The 18,898-nt window shown below is 38.7% G+C and overlaps 1 protein-coding gene across 1 annotated transcript in view; it reads right to left on the bottom strand.

Annotated features, from left to right (window-relative positions):
- Window positions 1-18,898, bottom strand: part of COG5 (component of oligomeric golgi complex 5) — a 498,415-nt gene that overhangs the window by 437,370 nt on the left and 42,147 nt on the right. Inside the window, exon 6 of the mRNA XM_063448101.1 lies at window positions 13,360-13,480. Coding sequence (XP_063304171.1) covers window positions 13,360-13,480 — 121 coding nt within the window. The remainder of the gene's footprint in view (window positions 1-13,359; window positions 13,481-18,898) is intronic.

Here is an 18,898-nt window from a genome sequence, read left to right as displayed (position 1 = left end):
TAGGGGAGCAGCATTGCCCCAGGAAGCACCTCCTGTGGCCATCCGAGGAGTGGCCACTGTAGCTGCCCCTAGGCTTTAAAGTAAACACTGAATTTTCTATGAAAATGCCTGCAGGGACTGATTGTACTCACCAGAAAAACTACATTAAGCAGTAGTTGTTCAGGTGACTATAGTGTCCCTTTCATTTTATTAAATGTTCACTGCAAATGGGGGAGGGTGAATATACCTAGGGACACTAAAGCATTCGGAATACAGGTTTGTATTGCTAACACATTAGTGCTCCTTTAATAATAACAGACGTATGTTTTGAGGTGTATATTCCTGTTTAAGAAATTATGTATAGTTTATTGACTAGATTAGAACATTTTCATTCTGTCTCCATGGATACAAGCTTGTTCTGGACTTTGGACTTTGTGATATTTAGGATGTTTCTTTTTTTTCCCAATTTCAAAACACTAGTTTTCTTTATCATTAGCGAAGACATACATTAAGAACTGACCAAAAAAAACAAAACACACACTATAACATACATACATGTTTCAATTATAATTATTTATTTTTATTTATAATTTAAGTGTATATAGATCTCTTGCCAGGATCCATATTAAACTCTAAGTACCATAGCGACTTCAGTGATTTGTAGTGGTCATGGTGCCTTGAGTTTGTCTGTGCAAGTTTTTGCTAAGAAATGCTGCACAAATGGAGTTAGACCCCTTCTATCCGGAAGCATAACTCCACCTCAAGTGTCATTGCGGCATCATTAGCTAGCCTGGAACAAGTGTTCAACAAAACTGGCCAGATGGCGCACTCAGCAAATGAAAGGCAGGCAGGATTGACATCCAGATTCTGTTGCTCTGGGGACATGGGTATAAGGGGAAACCATTGCAAAACAGTTTGGCCCATTACCAGGAAATGTGGCATCATAATCTATTCCGCCAGACCGAAGAGGTTATGATGCTTGGAAGAGCCCTTTAATAAAAATCACTATGTCTGATAGTTGTGCAGTGCTGCAAAATGTTTTCATGCTTTCATAAAACCTGGTAAAAAGCTAAATCCTTGCTTATTAAACAATGACCTATTCCTATGAATTTTGTTTTCTTAGCACAGCTATGTCCACATCGTAATGAGTTTTAAATTCAGTATTTTTATTGCCTAGCTGCAATCTCAAGCAATTTAGAGATAACTAAAAATACACATACACCATATAAATAAATTATCTGAACTGTCATTAGAGAGGAACAGGATTATCAATTGCTCTTATGTAGGATATAGGAATTTCGACTTGCATATAAGTACATTTCCTTACAGCTAATTAGGACCTTAGAAAGCAATAAACATCTCAAGTGACCCCAAGGGATACTGTGAAAACTGGTTATTGTTCATTTCTAGACATCAGTGCAGAATGTATATACCGGTACATTCATTTCACTATAAAATCTTCTCTAGTCTGCTTATTATTAACCCTTTATTACTACATTTATTGCTTTCAAAATCAAATATTTAAAAACCTTAAAACTGAACGTTGTGTATTAAAGTGTAACGTGTTCCAATTTTTTTTTACTTAACACGGCCTGAAAAAAAAAATACATTTTAGTGTAATTTTAAATTCTACTAAGTCATACAAGTCAAATAACAGAACAAGGTTTATTTCTAGCTTTTAACACTAGCTTTTAATGTGCCTTAAATGCATGTTTAGTAAATGACAGGAAATAGCCATCAAGAATATAACATTGCTCAATTTGGTTAGATCTGATGCCTACAATAGCATTTAAAATGTAGGAAAAAATAAGCATGAAATACTTGTGGTGTGTAATAAAAAAAAGTAACACTAAAGGCATGTAGGGGCATGCTTGAAGGAATGTGCATCATGGGAAAAAAACAGTTTGAAAAAACATATATACCATATCATATTCATTTCCACTTTAAGAGGAAGCAATCAGACACCTTACGGGGCTACTCCAAGCATTATAAACACTGCTGAACATTGCAAAACCTACCAAGGTCCGCACCAGGCAACTACACAAACTGCAGAATTCAGAGAGCATTCATTATCAGAGAGAGAGCGTCAGCTGAGCACTCTCAGTTAATTAATGCATTTTACGTGCATAATTGTAATTTTGTAAATATGCATGTGTTTGCCTGAGTGACTTACTAGATGAATGATTTAAGAGGGTGGGAGTTTGGAGGCCAAGGGAACCGTTTTGTACTTGGTCCCGGGCAGCAGACTGTCTTGGCCCAAAAACGTATCCGTGTAATTCCACATGATGCTGATATTTTTCTTTAAAATTAAACAAGTCACATTTATTTTCACAGAGAATTTTAAATGCTTTAAACGACTAACAAATGATTATTCATTCAAATCTCTTGGCCAACAGAATAAATAACATGATGCTATGTCAAGATATAAAACGGTCATTTTACAAGCATGTAATGCCTCAAGTGAAGTGCCGCTGTGCAGATGCAATGCAAAACAGCCTAAACTGTGAAATCATATAGACTAACTCTATTAAAATGTCAATCAAGAAAACAATCAAGGCTCAAGAAGCACATTTTGCATGATATGTTTTTCCAATTGCATAAAACTTGCTTGTCAAATTCTTTAAAAAAAACAAAAAACACAAGTGTTGTAGAATTATTAACCCCTTATAACTTATATCCATTATTAGGCCCCTTATAAACTATATAATCCTTACTGGGCCCCTTTTAATACTATATTCTCATATTCAGCTCTCATGCCTCGTAGTTTAAACTTTACAAGATTCCTTTGTTCGTAGAAACAGCATGTCAGCAGAAAATGCTAGAATCTTCTGATTCAAAGAACACACTGTAGCAGATAGTATTGATAGAGTGTATAATTGCCAAAGAGGCCTTGAGAATACTGAGGATACTAACCTTGAAAGACTAAAGGTACCAGCTACTCTTTATGGATAGCTGCCAAAATGCCCCCTCCCATCGAAAGAACTACTCGTGCTAGCAAGATGGCGCTGAAATCTGGAGGAGAGCTTTATGACGTCAGTTATGATGTAAGACGTAACACCCAAGAGGGAGGGCATTTAACTAACCACTTCTTCTCTTAGCCAATTGACAATGTTTCCTCACTTTTTATCTTGATTTTACAATGATGTAATTTTATCTTTAAAAAGGACTTGCAAGCCTGCTTTGTTCAGATGCTAATAAATTTCCTGAAGTTCTTTCATTTAACCTGAACCTTGTGTCAGTGTGAATTTACTTCTGCGTATACGCAATTTAAACATCTCTAATTTGGACAGGAACAGATAGTCATTCAAACTTCTTTGTTTGCTTAAAAGATTCCCTTATCACAAGCAGCCCCACTTATAAGTGAAAGTCTTTTTCACTTCCAAACATGTAAAAAAGCAATAGTATACGGTTATAAATACCACACTTAACCTTATATTTTACATCATACTTTCTTGTAGTTTAACACACAGGGTTATTTACAAATGTGAGAATTCAAGGTGAACTCAAGATTTAATATTACATTTAAGGTACAATGGCCGAAATTGAAAATTGTTCTCTAAGCTATGTTTTCCATTCAGATACTCTGGCTTTACATTTAAAATCACTTTTAGTTTACCTCAAATTCTTAGTAGAAAGTAAAAAAGTAAACAATCCTGCAATCGTGTTACTTTGAAGTACTTTTTTCTGATGAGCTCCACTTATTTTCGTAAGAAAACCAATCCTTCCTTATGTAGATGCACTATAGATAAGAATAAATTCAAATCTATTTACTAAAACACAGGTTTGAATGGATTATGAGGATCGCACCAAACTACACCCTTCCGCATCCTCTCCCCATCTATTTTCATCTATCCATCCTCCGTTTAACCCAGTCACTAGCACTACCTTGTCTCGCTGGGTTAAATGGCTACTCTCTCAAGCCAGTATTGATACTGTGCTTTTTGGCACCCACTCTATCAGGGGAGCCTCTGCATCTTCAATGATGGCTTCAAGTGCACGCCTGGAGGATCTCATGAAGATGGCTGACTGGTCGAGGGAATCGGTTTTCCGGGAATTTTACTTTAGACCGGTTCCTCATACGTTTGAGGCAGTGGTCAATAGGCTTTACATTTGCAATATGAGCCTCCGTGTCTTGTGATAAAATTGCATGATTTTTCTATTACATGACGAAAAGTCATGATTTTATTAAAGACACGGAGGCGAGTATTGTCCCACCCATTTTGACTACCCATGGTATGTTTAGCTTGTTTTCCCCCACAGTTTATTTCACTGTATAGGTGACAGGTATTGTCTTGCTTGGTACGGTAAGTAGGGCCTTTGTTGGATGGGATTTGACTATGTAACTATGTCAGTTTGGGTCTATCGGGTTCTTTCACTGCAGATATTGGTGGGACCTTGCACTGTCTGGCCTTGATGTTAGTCTCAAGTACTGGTTTAACCCCTGGGCTCCTGTTCTTTATGTTTTCACAGCCTAAACCGATCCTGCAGATGGCTTCAACATGTATGAATCCTTCCCTGAATGAAGTTTGGTGGGAAGTTATCCAGTTATACTTCCCTGTTTATTGACGTGATGATCCTCCTCTTGGCTTGCAGTTTATACGTCCTTTGGCTTCTCTTTGGACTATATTGCTGTTCCTGTAATGGACTTTGTGTATAGCGTCGCATCTTCAGAAAGAGGGAAATGGAAGGGAAGTGCTGCCTATTATACTGGGACCTGTGCAGGGAGGGGCCTATGCTACTGTATGTTCATTGTTTTTTCATTCTGTTTGTATCCTTTGCTGCTATTGATGGACAGTAAAGAAAGGCATATACAATACTCGCCTCCGTGTCTTTAATAAAATCATGACTTTTCGTCATGTAATAGCGAAATCATGCAATTTAAACAATGCAGCACTTAGAGGAAGTGATCTCATGCTGCAGCTATTGTCACTCATGCCCTTGACCTGTACCAGACCATCCCGCTCCCCACTGGACACTAGGGAGGCCTACCACCCTGCTACATATACACAGAGCTGCATAAAAAACACCCCTCATACAAATATTACAATGCAACTGCAGCACCCATAAATAACACAAGCATAATATGGCAAAATACACACCTCAATTAAAAATAAAATAGGACTGGCAAGCCAAAGGACTTTAAGATCTTGTTTTCGCATAAACTAAATTAAACTAAACCTAAACTACACCTGCTCTACACCATCAGGAAGGTCTTTGGCAGCATGTAAGGTTTCAGATAATCCCCTCTCAAAGACACAAACTAAGGCGCCATTATTCCAAGAGGTTTCAGAAGCTAGTGTATGAAATTCTGTTGCGTACTCTGCTCCCAATATAGAACCTTTTTTTTAACAATCAGTTTTTTTTTTTTACTAGCAACCTTGGTTTTACCAATAGGACTGAAAAAATACCAAGGAGCTAGGATTATCAAACAAGCAGATCATTATGTTCCAAAAAAGGGAAGGTCCACTCCAGAGCCTTCCCTTCTAACAAGTTCATGGTAAACTCATTTTAACTATCAGATGGAAAGGTTTGTGGAAACACCTTACAGTGTATGCCTAAGAAACTCAAAATATATCTACAAAAAATGCAGAAAAAACACACCATAGTACACCATAAACATTTGATTCAAGGTTAAACTCACAATTAATAGTTAGATTGCAGGCTCATCACATAAAGCATAAACACTAGCTTAATGAAAATTCATAGTACAACATCATAAATGACAATATAGCTTCTTTATTAGAACCTCCACACTTGCAAGAAGAAAGAAATTGTATGAAAAGCCCATTAACGCAAATTTGAAGACTACAATCCTGATGATTAGACTGAAAAAAAAATCCAGCTAATGGTTTGGAAAATTCCAGTCATTCTAAAAGATGGGATTTAGCTCTGGAAAATGTTCTATTAATCTGATATAAATCATAGTGGAGTTTAATCCCTTAGTGACAAGACCGTTTTTCAATTTTCTTACTGTTAAGGACCAGGGCTGTTTTTACATTTCTGCGGTGTTTGTGTTTAGCTGTAATTTTTCTCTTACTCATTTACTGTACCCACACCTATTATATACCGTTTCTCTTGCCATTAAATGGTCTTTCTAAAGCTACCGCTATTTTTATCATGTCATATGATTTACTATAAAACAATGAATATAAAATATGATGAATTTTTTTTAATTTTTTTTAAAACACACCTTTTCTAACTTTGACCCCCAAAATCTGTTACACATCTACAACCGCCAAAAAACACCCATGCTAAATAGTTTCTAAATTTTGTCCTGAGTTTAGAAATGCCCAATGTTAACATGTTCTTAGCTATTTTTGGAAAGTTATAGGGCTGTAAGTACAAGTAGCACTTGTACTTTCCAAACCATTTTTTTTCAAAATTAACGCAAGTTACATTGCAACACTGATATCTGTCATATAACACTTCACATGTATATATATATTTTTTTAAAGAAGATAACCTAAGGTATTAAACCTGAGGTATTTTAACTTTTTTCATGCAACCATTTTACCACAATCTATGCCAAATTTAAAAAAATAAATAATAATTGGTGATTTTTTTGACACACATAGCAATTTAAGAATACATGTACTGAGGACATTAAGGGTCACTGCCAAAGAACACCCCAATATGTGTTTAGCAACATCTCCTGCGTACAGTGATACCACCCATGTATAGGTGTGTCGGGTTCTCTGGGGGCTAAAAGACCTTATTTGGAGGGTGCGCATTCCAGTTTTCCAACTAGGAATTTTCACAGCTGTGTGTTTATTTTTATTTTTTTATTAGTGTTCAGGGCTTAGGACACTTATGAAAGCATTTTAAGGTAGTAATTAAAGACCCAATATGTACAATATAGAAATATGGAAAAGTCGCTTGTGGTGTGCCGGAACCAACGATGTGGTAGGCCTGTAATAAAGAGGGCAAAAATGAGTATACCAAATAGGATTTATTCATCCTACAAGTAACAAGCATATACCATCGATTAAATATTCATATTACGTAAAGCTTTGTGTATTTTCCTCACGGGTTGGGGTATGTATCTGGCGTAAGTGGAGGATTTCCAACGTCCTAATGATTTAATTAAGTGTTTACTGGTATGTTTTTGAAAGATGCAGTGGAGGCTGTCCCAATTTGGAAGGAGTTGCTTAAATAATTTGATGGATTAAGGCCTAATCTTACCAGTAATACCCTAATATAGAGCATGAATGTATTTGTTGTGAGAGCATTGTCCTGTAAAGCTAGTAGAGGTTTGGTAGAGGAACCGAGAACGGATGTGAAAAAATTATCTAGTACTCAGACTGGGCACCATTTGCTGTCTGTAGAGTCAGAGGGAAATTTTACCACCTGCTCCCTTTGGGTAGTCTTTGTATGGCTGAGGGATAAGACTTAGTGGCCTTGTATTCTAATAATCTGAGATCTGGTAATGTAGTCCTAAGAAGTGGTTTATGGTGGTAAATTCTTTACTTTTTATGTCTTCTAAATGGTAAATGGAAAGGATATGTGAGACTTTATACTTCTGAGAAGAAACTCCCATGCAGATGTTAACGGATATACCGAACTGGATCACATTAGCGTTCCAACAGCACGTTACTGATGAGCATCAGGAGATGAAGTGACGGCAGTGGAACACATATGCTTTCCACCTAGTATTGCGTCCTGGAATGTAAGAAATTGGCGCAGACTGAATTTAGATTCATCAGAACAAACAATCTCAGGTGCATAGGAACAAGACGGATTGGCTGACGGCAAACTGTGGGAAGACTGAACAAGGTAAAAAAAAAAATGTCTTGTGAACACAATATTGTTAATGCATTACTGGTGAACTTCAGGAAATGTGATAACCCTGATAAAGTCTTCATAGTAAGATGAAAAGCGTTGGGCTTTTGTACAGTTTTTATTATTTATTAATTTGTTTATGGATATTTATTATTGTTATAGTATGCCAAAAACCAAAGAGTAGAGTCAGCGCTAATCAGGAAGGCAGCAGTCCCAAACAAGGACTCCCTCTAATGTCCCTGGAGATAGATAGACAAAGTAAAAGAATGGGGGATGGGTCTGCGTCACTGTGTACAACAGATAATGATAAGTAAGAACTCTTCTATTTTTAAACAATTGGATTATCCTCTATGCCACTGACATCTTCTGGATATCGTATAAAGTAGAACTTTGGACACAACGACATTAATCGTATTGGACTTAATATCATTATCTGTTGTACACAGAGCGCAGACCCAACCCCCATTCTTTTACTTTGTCTACTGTTATAGTATGCCCTATTGCAATTTATTCTCAGGAAAGAGAAATTTATTTTGCCATTCATTTGCACTTTATCATCTGGACTACACTCTTCAGATTAGTGTTGATGGGCTTTCTATACAATTTCATCTTGTAAGTGTCCTATAATAATTTAGCTATATTGTCATTTATGGTGTTGCAGTATGAATTTCCATTATTATTATTACATGCACTGCTGAGTATCTAGAAAGCATTCCATAACTGGTGTTTATTCTTTATGTGATGAACTTACAATCTCACCATTAATTGTGAGATTTACCTTGAATCAAATATTTATGGTGTACTTATTTTACCAGGAAGGATGATACATTGAGATCTCTCTCATTTTCAAGTATGTCCTGGGTCCACAAAACATTGCATCGTTATAATAGGGTACAATAAAATACAAAAACAAACATATAACATACAAAATTTAACATAGAACAGGTAAGAAATATATAATGAACCATGACAGGTGCATTCTGTTTTGAGATATGTAGAGAAGGTTCTCTTAAAAGGATTTTGGGCTTGGGGGAGATTTAAAAGTGTGCAGGAGGTCATTCCATAATTGAGGTGGTCTGCAGGAAAATTGAGGATTGAGACACTTTCTTTTTGTATTGAGGTAGACTAAATAATGTGCTGGTAGTGGATCGGAGGTTAGAGGAGATGGGAAAAGCAATCTGCTCAGGTAGGGTGGGAGCTTCCCAGAAAAGCTCTTAAACACAAGGCTGCAAAGATGAAGGGTGCCTCTGGATTCCAGCGACAGCCATCTTAGTTCTTTTAGCATGTCACAATGGTGGGACATGTAATTACATTGTAGCACAAAGCGGCAGAATGAGATATACAATCTAGTAAATTTATTAAGGTGGGTTTGCCGTGCAGGTGAATATACTACATCCTCATAATCAATGACTGGCATCAGCATTTGCTGTTCAATCTTTTCCTTTACTGTGGGGCTTACCAGGATTTGTTTCTGTACAGGGCACCTAGTTTTGGATAAAGTTTTGATGCAATGTGGAGGCCAAAAAATAGATTGGGGTCTAACAACATACCCAAGTATATGAAAGAGTGGACTGCGGTCAGTGTGCTATTTGATTGTTTTGATGCATAGATGGGAATTTTGTAATTTGTTTGCTTTTTGCAATCCACTTTTCTATCTCTGAGAACTGGTCTCTGAGCACAGCCTCAAGCTGCGGTAGCTCGGATTTGCTTGCGTAGATTACTGTGACGTCTGCATACGTGTGTACATTTGAGGCTTTGCAGACATCTGGCAGATCATTTATGAATAATGTGAATAGTAGGGAGCCAAGTATGGAACCTTGGGGAACACCACACGTGTGGGAGAGTGAGTCGCTGTGAGAAATGGACCCATATTACGATCGATCCGATACATATAATCGAAACCAGGTTAGCGATCACTAAATACCTGAGTTTTTGCAGTATAATGTCGTGTCGTGGAGCTAAGGTCTAGGCAAAATCAAGGAAAATAGCACCAGTTAGGTCTCTTTGTGTACTACCCTAATTGGTTTTTTTACATATTTTGTTTGGATAATTTTGAGTTTGTTATAGGTTTTGAGGACTTTAATAAATCCCTGCTGTATTTACTACAATTTCTGTGAAAAGTGAAAATACCATTACATTAAGTTTTTTTTCAATTTGCACTTCACTTGTAAGGCTAGTGTGCTGGTTGTTCATATTGTTTCAAAGTGTAACTCTACCAGATAATGAACCCTCTTCACTGACTTGCGTCTCCACTGTAATATGGGGGTGAGCTAAGGTTCATAGTAGCACTAGGATCAAGAGAGATTGATTGAAAGGCAACCTGAGCTGCCACTTAAGAAGCAAGGTTCTCTGGCTGTAGACATGCTGTTCTGGAAAGGATGGTTTGCCGGCCTTTCCTGTGATCCATGCCTTCTACGTGCTTTACAAGAAGCACTATGTAAGTGTTCCGCACCATGAATGACGTCAGAATGAGGTGTGACAACATTGGGAAGTGCAAGGAGCATTGGCGGCCAAATGACGAACTGCTGGGTGCCAGGATCGTGCAGCCCTATGAGGAGGTACTGCAACAGTTGGTTAAAAGAGAGACCGGAAGAGAAGTAGGAAAGAGACAGAAGGCTGGAGAAGAGAGACACGTCCCGTTTGAGATGGGGAGAAATACATTTGGTAGGGGGAAAAAAGACCATGCAGAGAAACAAGAAAAAGAGAATGTAGAGAGACATGACAGGGAACCAAACTTTCTAAGCCTGAAACATCCTCAGCTGCACTATGGCAAGGGAATTATGTTGTGCATGTGGCTCTGTTGGACAAGAGTTTATGGGATAAAAAAAAAAAAAGTACCAAAGTAACGAAATAAATAAATAAGTCCCTTAACCAGAATGGAGGGGCCCCTGATTGATGGTGTCTCTTTCTCTTCAGGGAGGGATCTGCAAACATTGTTTGAAAATATTTTATTTTTCTAATATTTGACGTGATATGCATAGTTTAAGGCATTATCTATACAGTATAATGCTTTACAAAATGTAAGGAAATTATTCCCTATTGTTTTTGTTTAATGATATGAATGTCATTTACACTTACATCAGTTTGAGCAGAAAATATAAAAGGTAAATAAAAAGTCGCAGATTCCCAAGTATAGATTTTGCACTTTAATTGCATGAGACATTAATGATGTCACAAGATCCTTTACACTACTAATTATAGAAGAAAAGCCATGAGGCAGATGATCATAAAAGCCTTAAGTTGTGTTCCCTTACATAGAGCAAGTTCTTGTGTCAATAGAGACAAGCTGAGATATGGCTCTCCACTGGGATGTTTATGTACTACTCTCAGTGAGAACTCCATTACATTCTCTAGCCCTGCAAAGTTCCAATAAAAAAAATATGGCAAACGCAGATACTCTGACGTCCAGGCATAACCTTTAAATGTTATTCTTAACACCTTGGATTTTAGAAAAAACATAGGGAATAAAGAAATGGTTTCTAGTATATAGATAAGCATTATACAAGAATGTTAGTAGGGCCTTTCTTCAGTTGGTGCCCATTAATAAAGAGTACAGGCATACTTTCAACAACCAGATCAGACTGTATAAAAAACACTGCAACTTTTATTCAACCAGATAAAACACTTTGCTTTCTTAAGATAGCCATAAAAATAGCACTGTTTTAAAACACGCCATTGTAGTACTTCAGAGCGCTGGTCCAAAGATTTTTTTAATTTTCTTTTTTAAATTAACGTGTGTGTGTGTGTGTGTGTGTGTGTGTGTATGTGTGTGTATGTGTGTATGTGTGTATGTATGTGGGCTGTGTTTAACTGTGTACATGCATGTGCAGTTTGTGGTATTGTCAATGATATGTAAGTATTTGAGCTGCATATCATATTATGTGTGTGAATGTGGGCTGCATGCAGAATTGTGTGTGGTGTTGTGGGTATTCCTGGAGGTTGCTTGGTATATTGTGTGTGAGAGGCTTTTGTGGAGTTGTGTGTGTGTATGTTGGTTGTAAGTGGTGTTGTGTTTTTGGCGGGAGAGGCTACAGAGGTTACCAATCAATAGCAGTAAAATAACAGCTGAGAGTCGGACATTTTATTGTTAATTTGTTTTTTATATTATATTGCAATTTTGAGAACGCTTTTGTATTCCTTAGAAATACAGAGTAGTTTACACGTTTTATGTCTTGCATTTCTATACCTTATAATATTGCAGTTACTCCTCCTATTCTTGTAAACCTGAAGCATTGCAAAATAAGGAATATTCTACAATAGTTCTAATTCTCAATATTTCTGCAAACGATGAACAAGCAAAAGAAAGATAGAATTCATTTTTCCCAGTATGCTGGACAGAGATCTTAACACATTTTTGCTCAATCTGCATATGCTATTTATCTATGCCCTAGTTCAAAAACCATTAAAAATTAAGATTCATATATTAGTATACAGACATCACTTCCTGCTATAGATGTACAGTAGTGTAGCTTGAAACTCTAAATAGTCAGTATAGTGAACTTATGAAGCAGTCAGCAGCGCATCTTAATCCATTCATAATATCTCTGTATGATATACTCTATTTACCCAGCAGCAATACCAATAAAAATGCAAGAATTTCAGTGTTCCATGGCAGAGAAATGCAAGTTTGTTTGATAACGACCCTCATCACTAGTTTGTGCATGTCCAACTTGTCTTATTGCATCCACTGTTCAATGCAGTTACATGCAGACTCCTAACATCAGAGATGCTCTAATCAGGAGTGTCTCATTCTTGTCCGTGAGGTATGATCTTCTACTATAAAACTCTGTGCATCAAGGATTTATGGGACAAGTAATCTATCCCCTATTAAGAGAACTTCTGCAAAAAAAACTAATGGCAGCCTCGCTGATTAGTGAGCAAAGTCTCTCTCCCTCTCCTTTGTCTACGTTGTGGGCTTGGTGTGCACACATTCTGCAAGCAAAAATTGGTCACATGTACGACAGCAAACACATAACTTGCATGTCTGCTGCCTGACAGCTTTGAGGTGGGGGCATATAGTAAGGGGAATAATTGTATTCAAACAATACATCCACTATAGATTTTCTGGCATGTTAATCAAAATCTAGTATTTAAATTCCTGTGTGGTAGATTTTACTTACTGGAAGTTACCTCAATGCTGCTTCCACCATCACAGACCAAGTGAGTTAAAGGGTAAGTCAAGGTGCTGTACCCAATAACCACTACAGTATGCTATAATGGTTACGGTGCCAGCTCTCTCCTGGCATTATCCTGGTATTACATAGAAAACCTATTGTAAAAGCTTACATGGGTCTCCCAGTGGTCCATTTCCTCTTCTGATATAGCTAATTCTGAAGGGGAACTTCAGATATATCAATTTCCTCTCTGTTCATTGGCTGAGAGTGTCAGACATTTTAGTGGCAAGACTGGTAGTGCCCATGGGACTCAAATACGTTTCAAACCATTCAAAAACAGTATACATTTTACACTTGGGATGGCGGCTGAAGACTCCCAGCACCATACCCACAACAAGACACCATAGTGGTAATGGTGCCTAGACTGACCCTTTAAGGGAACAGAAGTTTTATTGCATTACATAAACACACATTGGAGCCAACTTACCCAGCTCATTCAGGCTTTGAGCAGCTTTGGTGATCTCTCTACTCCCCCCCTGCAGTTGACCTTGAAGTCTCTTGCTGAGATACAAAATGCGTATAATTCTCCGAAGCAAATCACAAGCGGACTGTAAAACATGATTATTCTGAATCAAATAATGGTAAGTGTCTTTTACACAACAACATTTGTGTGGCAGCATTATGGCTTGTGGCAGGGGAAAGAAGAATTTTTCTTGAGAGACACTAAAATGCCCTGTTTAAGAAATTAAACACTTTAAAAAGCAACAGAAAGGACTGAGCTTGTGATTAACAAACTTTCACACTAATAAATATATACGTTCAAAACAGGAGGAGCTAAAAAAAACACCCCAGATCCTGGAATCTACAGGACTTGTTAAGTCGCATGTAAAGAACAACCATCTAGATGGATAGAAACCACAGTATGGTTACACAGTAGTGCTCTATTCTCAACTTCCCTCTGGGATATTATCTTTGGAAAAGTGGGTTAACAAATATTACCCACCTGCAATTATAGTATAATAAATTAGGCTTGGGCTGAGGATGCACCGAAATTTCGGCTCTGGAAATTTTCGGTTGAAAATGGGCCTAACCCATTTCGGTCAAAAATGTATCAATATTGCTTAGAATTAAACCTCCCCTTCCAGGGCCAGCGCAGGAGGGGAGAGCAGCCTTCTACCGTCTCCTCTATAGGACAGAAGGACGCCGCGGTCACATCACAGGCACGGGAGGCCGGCCTTGCGGCAGCCAATCAAAATCCGGTGTGCGCCTGACTAGAGCACAGCGCTGGGACATTCCAGGGCAGCGTTCTATGTGAAGTGTGAGTTCCGTACATCATGACTGCCAAGGTATGTGTGCAGTGTATAGGGACAGGGGGATCAGTGGCTGGAACTGGCTATGCTGCAGGAAACCTCACATAAGGCTCACATCACTGCCCCTCAGCAGCAGACCTGACACTGTGTCTGTGAGGAAGGGAAAGCATTGGGAGGGAGACACTGTTTAGTTTTTTTTTTTATACTGTGTTGAACCACTATCTATATTTGTCCAGCTAAATTTAATATCGTACAACAGTACTTTGTTCCTGATATTTAAGCAAATGGCTAATTTTCCTGTTCCCTCGCACCTCTCACGCCTCCCTACTCTATCAGTACCTGCATTGGCTTCCAGTTAGATTTAGGGCTCAATTTAAAATTCTGGTGCTTGCTTACGATTCCCTACATAATGCTGCCCCAACCTACCTAGCCTCCCTAATACACAAGAATGTCCTGTTGAGGCCCCTGCGCTCTGCCAAAGACCTACATCTATCCTCTGTCCGTACTCCCACCTCTGATGCTCGCCTCCAAGATTTCTCCAGGGCTGCACCTCTTCTGAGGAACTCCCTTCCCTTCTCCGTAAGACTTTCACACAGTCTCCACTCATTCAAAAAATCATTAAACACTCAAACGCATATTAATTCAACTGTTAGCAGGTTTTTATCCCTCACCCCCATGACTCCTCTCCTGCAACTGTCAAAAATTACCTACTAAGTGAAAAGTGAATACTTTTCTAACAACCTACTTTGTACCTCTACTTTTACCCTTTGTGTCACTACACCCCCCTCCCTCTAGAATGTAAGCCTCCATCCCCTCTGTTCCTGTACATCCAGTTATCTGGTTACAATTACATGTATGTTAGTCCACCGATGGCACAGCGCTATGGAATCTGATGGCGCTATATAAATAATACAATAATAATAATGGCTGAAACACAGCCATCTTGAGCTCTGCAAAGTGTTGCAGAAAATAAGAGTAACTAACTAATCATGCATAACAGGTGATTTTAGGGCAAAGATGCTGCCCATACAGCCTTGCAGTTGAAAACTGCATTTCTGAGAAACTGGCTGCAGGAAACAGTCATATCAGCAACTCAGCTTACACTGAACTCTTATTGGCTGAGCTGAGTATGTGAATGGGTCATTTGCATCACTGGGGATTTCAGGATAGGGACAACCTGAGGAGACACTGAGTGTCTTGTGGGCATCTCCAGTTTGTGGCCAGTAAAGTTGGCTGTATTTTGTGCCCACTTTAGTTTAGTCCTATGCCACTGCAAGACTGACTCACAGCAATCGACCTTAAAATAATTAAAGCTTTGGGGTTGCTAAATGTGTATTCTCAAGGATGAATTCTGGGTAAGGTGTTGAGGCTGCTGCAGTTCTACTTACAATGAAATGTGATGCCCTGGAGTATGAAGAATTCATATGCTGAATTATTAATTCTATGACTTGAGTTATACATTATACAGGGCAACACTGTCAGTTGCTGACCATCAGGTTGTTTAAGTGCTGTGTCCAGTAAAAGATGGGGGGATCTGCCAACCCTTAACCCCTTAAGGACACATGACATGTGTGACATGTCATGATTCCCTTTTATTCCAGAAGTTTGGTCCTTAAGGGGTTAAAGAAGGTGCACCTGTTTGAGCACCAGTTACTGACTACTTTAATCAAAAGACCAGCTGTCTAGTCCAGCCCCACATGTTTGGATTTGCCATGAGACTTTGGTTATATAATCATGTCCCAATCTCTGTACTCAGCTTAGTTTATGGTTTCTGTCTAACACTAAACAATTAAGCTGATGGAGTGACCCTACTTCACCCTTTTCGGTGCATCCCCAGCTGGGGCTCTTTATGCACTTTACAAAATCATAAATGTATGGATGTTTTTGAAAACTTAGGAGCAGAGTTTGCTTCCTGTTTAGCGTAGACCAGCATTTCCCAATTGGTGTCCTGCCAAAAATGTTTTAAAATAAAATGGCTGCGGGCGGCAAGAGAGCAGTGGGCAGTGATCTCCCTGGTCAGCTCCCTCGCGCGCACAACAGTGATGCTAGAGCCGGAAATATGATGTCACTCCGGCTCCGGCATCACTAAGCGGCACATGAGGGAACTGAGCAGCAAGATCACTGCTCCCTCGCCACATGCATGCCAGTGGCTCAGCAGCCCCACTGGCCTCCAGGGACTGCACTCTCAGCCCAGCAGCCCCACTGAGCCCCAGTGACTGCACGCTCAGCCCAGCAGCCCCACTGGACCGATAGGACATAGAGACTCCATGCCAGCATTCCCAAAGGTAGGGGGGGTAACATTTTTACAAAATAATAAATTGTGTGTCTGTTAGGGAGTTTGTATGTGTTTGTGTGTCTGTCAAACAGTACATGTGTGCTTGTCAGTGAGTGTGTATGTGTGCTTGTCAGTGTAAGTGTGTGAGTGTGTATGTGTGTCAGTGAAAATGTATGTGTGTTTGTACGTGTGTCTGTAAAAGAGTATGTGTTTGTCAGTGAGAGTGTATGTGTGTCTGTCCAAGAGTATGTGTGTCTGAGTGTCAAGATTTGTATATGTGTCACTGTGTGTATCCAAGTGGGTATGTCCGTATGTGTGTATGTGCCAGTGTGTATCAGTGTGTTTGGATGTGTGTGTGTGTGTCAGTGTGTGTGTATGTCTATCTGAGTGTGTTTGTATTTTTGAGTCAAGATGTGTGTGTCTGTGTGTCAGATACATACATACAAATATATATATATATATACACACACACACACACAGAGTAACCACTGAAACAGAGATACACACACCTTGACACACAGATACATACACACCCACACACACATTGACACACAGATACACACACTGGAACATACAAACACAGATACACACTGTGTGTCAAGGTGTGTGCATCTGTGTCACTGTGTGTATCTGTGTGTCAGATTCATACACACTGGCACATACAAACACAGATACACACACCTTGATACACAGACACATACAAACAAAGATACACACACACCCACATTGACACACAGATACACACACTGGAACATACAAACACAGATACACACACCTTGACAAACAGACACACACTGGCACATACAAAAAACAACGCAATTTTATTTATTTTTTCTTGGGGGGAAGGGGGGGTTGGGTCGAGGTTCCGTGATGTTGATACACTGTGTCAAAGGGTTTCACGGGAAAAAATAATTGGGAACCCTTGGCGTAGACAATATCATAATATCCAAAGAAGGACTATTATCAGAAAGAGTACATTCATGAAAACCACAAGGTTACATTGTGAAGTTTAGAATAAATATTCAGAAGTGGTTCTAATATTTCAACATCATTTCCCTACAGAATAGATCTGCACTACAATATCTTATGCAAAATTCCTCACTTATTTAACCTCACATGAGTTTGTTCCATGGGTCTTTTGTTGGGTGCAATGTTAGTGCAGATTATCAAATTTGTAAAGTATGCTTAATGGGAGTTTATTTCATTTGTCACCTAAAGAAAAACCATATGGCCTAATGCAATACCATTTTCCTGTGTAGTCTAGCTTTGGGCTACAAGTAATGGACTCCCAATTGCAATCTAACAGCTGTTTTTTTTTCCTTGCAATTTGGATTCAGTACCCACTGCTAAATGCAGTTTGTTGCTTTCTGGAATTAATTTAATATAATTAAGTGCAAGACTCTTCCACAAGCCAAAATTATTGTACAACACACATTAATAGCTGATAAATAAAAGGTTTAAATTCATTCTGCTGTTTCATGAAGTCAGATTTCGAGTTAATAGTGGAAAAAATTAAGAATGGAGAAAAAAAAAAAAAAGAAAGAAAACCTGAGACAAATTCCACAAAAAAGTACAATTAACAATGCACACAATCACATGTACATAGCTCTTTAGAAAATACATAGTACATGGAGAAAGCATAAAGGCAAATACTGCCTACTAAAATGGGCTATGCAAAGCAAGAAACAAGAAGCCACTTGCTGTTGAATTTGAGAAGGTGAGAGTGGCCAGTCAATTAATAAAATAGAATAATAATTTTTATGAACAACATGCATTCTCATTAACTCTCCCATAAAAAGCCATGAAGTCTGGAAATGGCTGGGTTTGGCCTGTCTCAAATAAAAAGCAGGGTTTCACATTTGGATTCCTCGAACAGTCAGGAAAAAAATACATTTAAATGTATCTTACTTGAATTTCTGAACTCTTGATTTCCAAAGCATTGTCTCTGTATTGCATTAAAATGAGCAGTAAGTATACGTTCAGTTGTCCCTTTAAGCAGGAAGAAGTGTGAAAGCATCAGGGACTGAGAGCGCTGGGTATAATGAACCTAGTAACAAGATGTATCTGCTAATGAAAGCCTCTTGCCTCCAAGGTACATATTTCAAAGTACTGCATGTAATTAGATGGAGGTTCTCCTGTGGAATCTTAGGGAGGTAAAGAGCTTCAAAGTATACGTTAGATGGGCTTACCAGATACTGTCCTGATAATCAGTGTAATATATGGTTAATAAATTAAAACCAACAGCATGCCAGGCATATTATTAAATAAAGGGGTTTACTTAAAGGGATTTACTTAAAGGGAAACTCCAGTGCCAGGAAAACAATCCGTTTTCCTGGCACTGGAGGGTCCTTCTCCCTCCCACCCACCAATCCCCAGTTACTGAAGGGGTGAAAACCCCTTCAGTCAGCCCCTTACCTGAGGCAGCGGCGATGTCCCTCGCC

This window comes from Pelobates fuscus, chromosome 3 (genome assembly GCF_036172605.1).
Source record: "Pelobates fuscus isolate aPelFus1 chromosome 3, aPelFus1.pri, whole genome shotgun sequence".
NCBI classification, from domain to species: Eukaryota; Metazoa; Chordata; class Amphibia; order Anura; family Pelobatidae; genus Pelobates; species Pelobates fuscus.
Note: the sequence above shows the minus strand (reverse complement) of the source record. Positions and strands in the feature narration are given on the sequence as shown.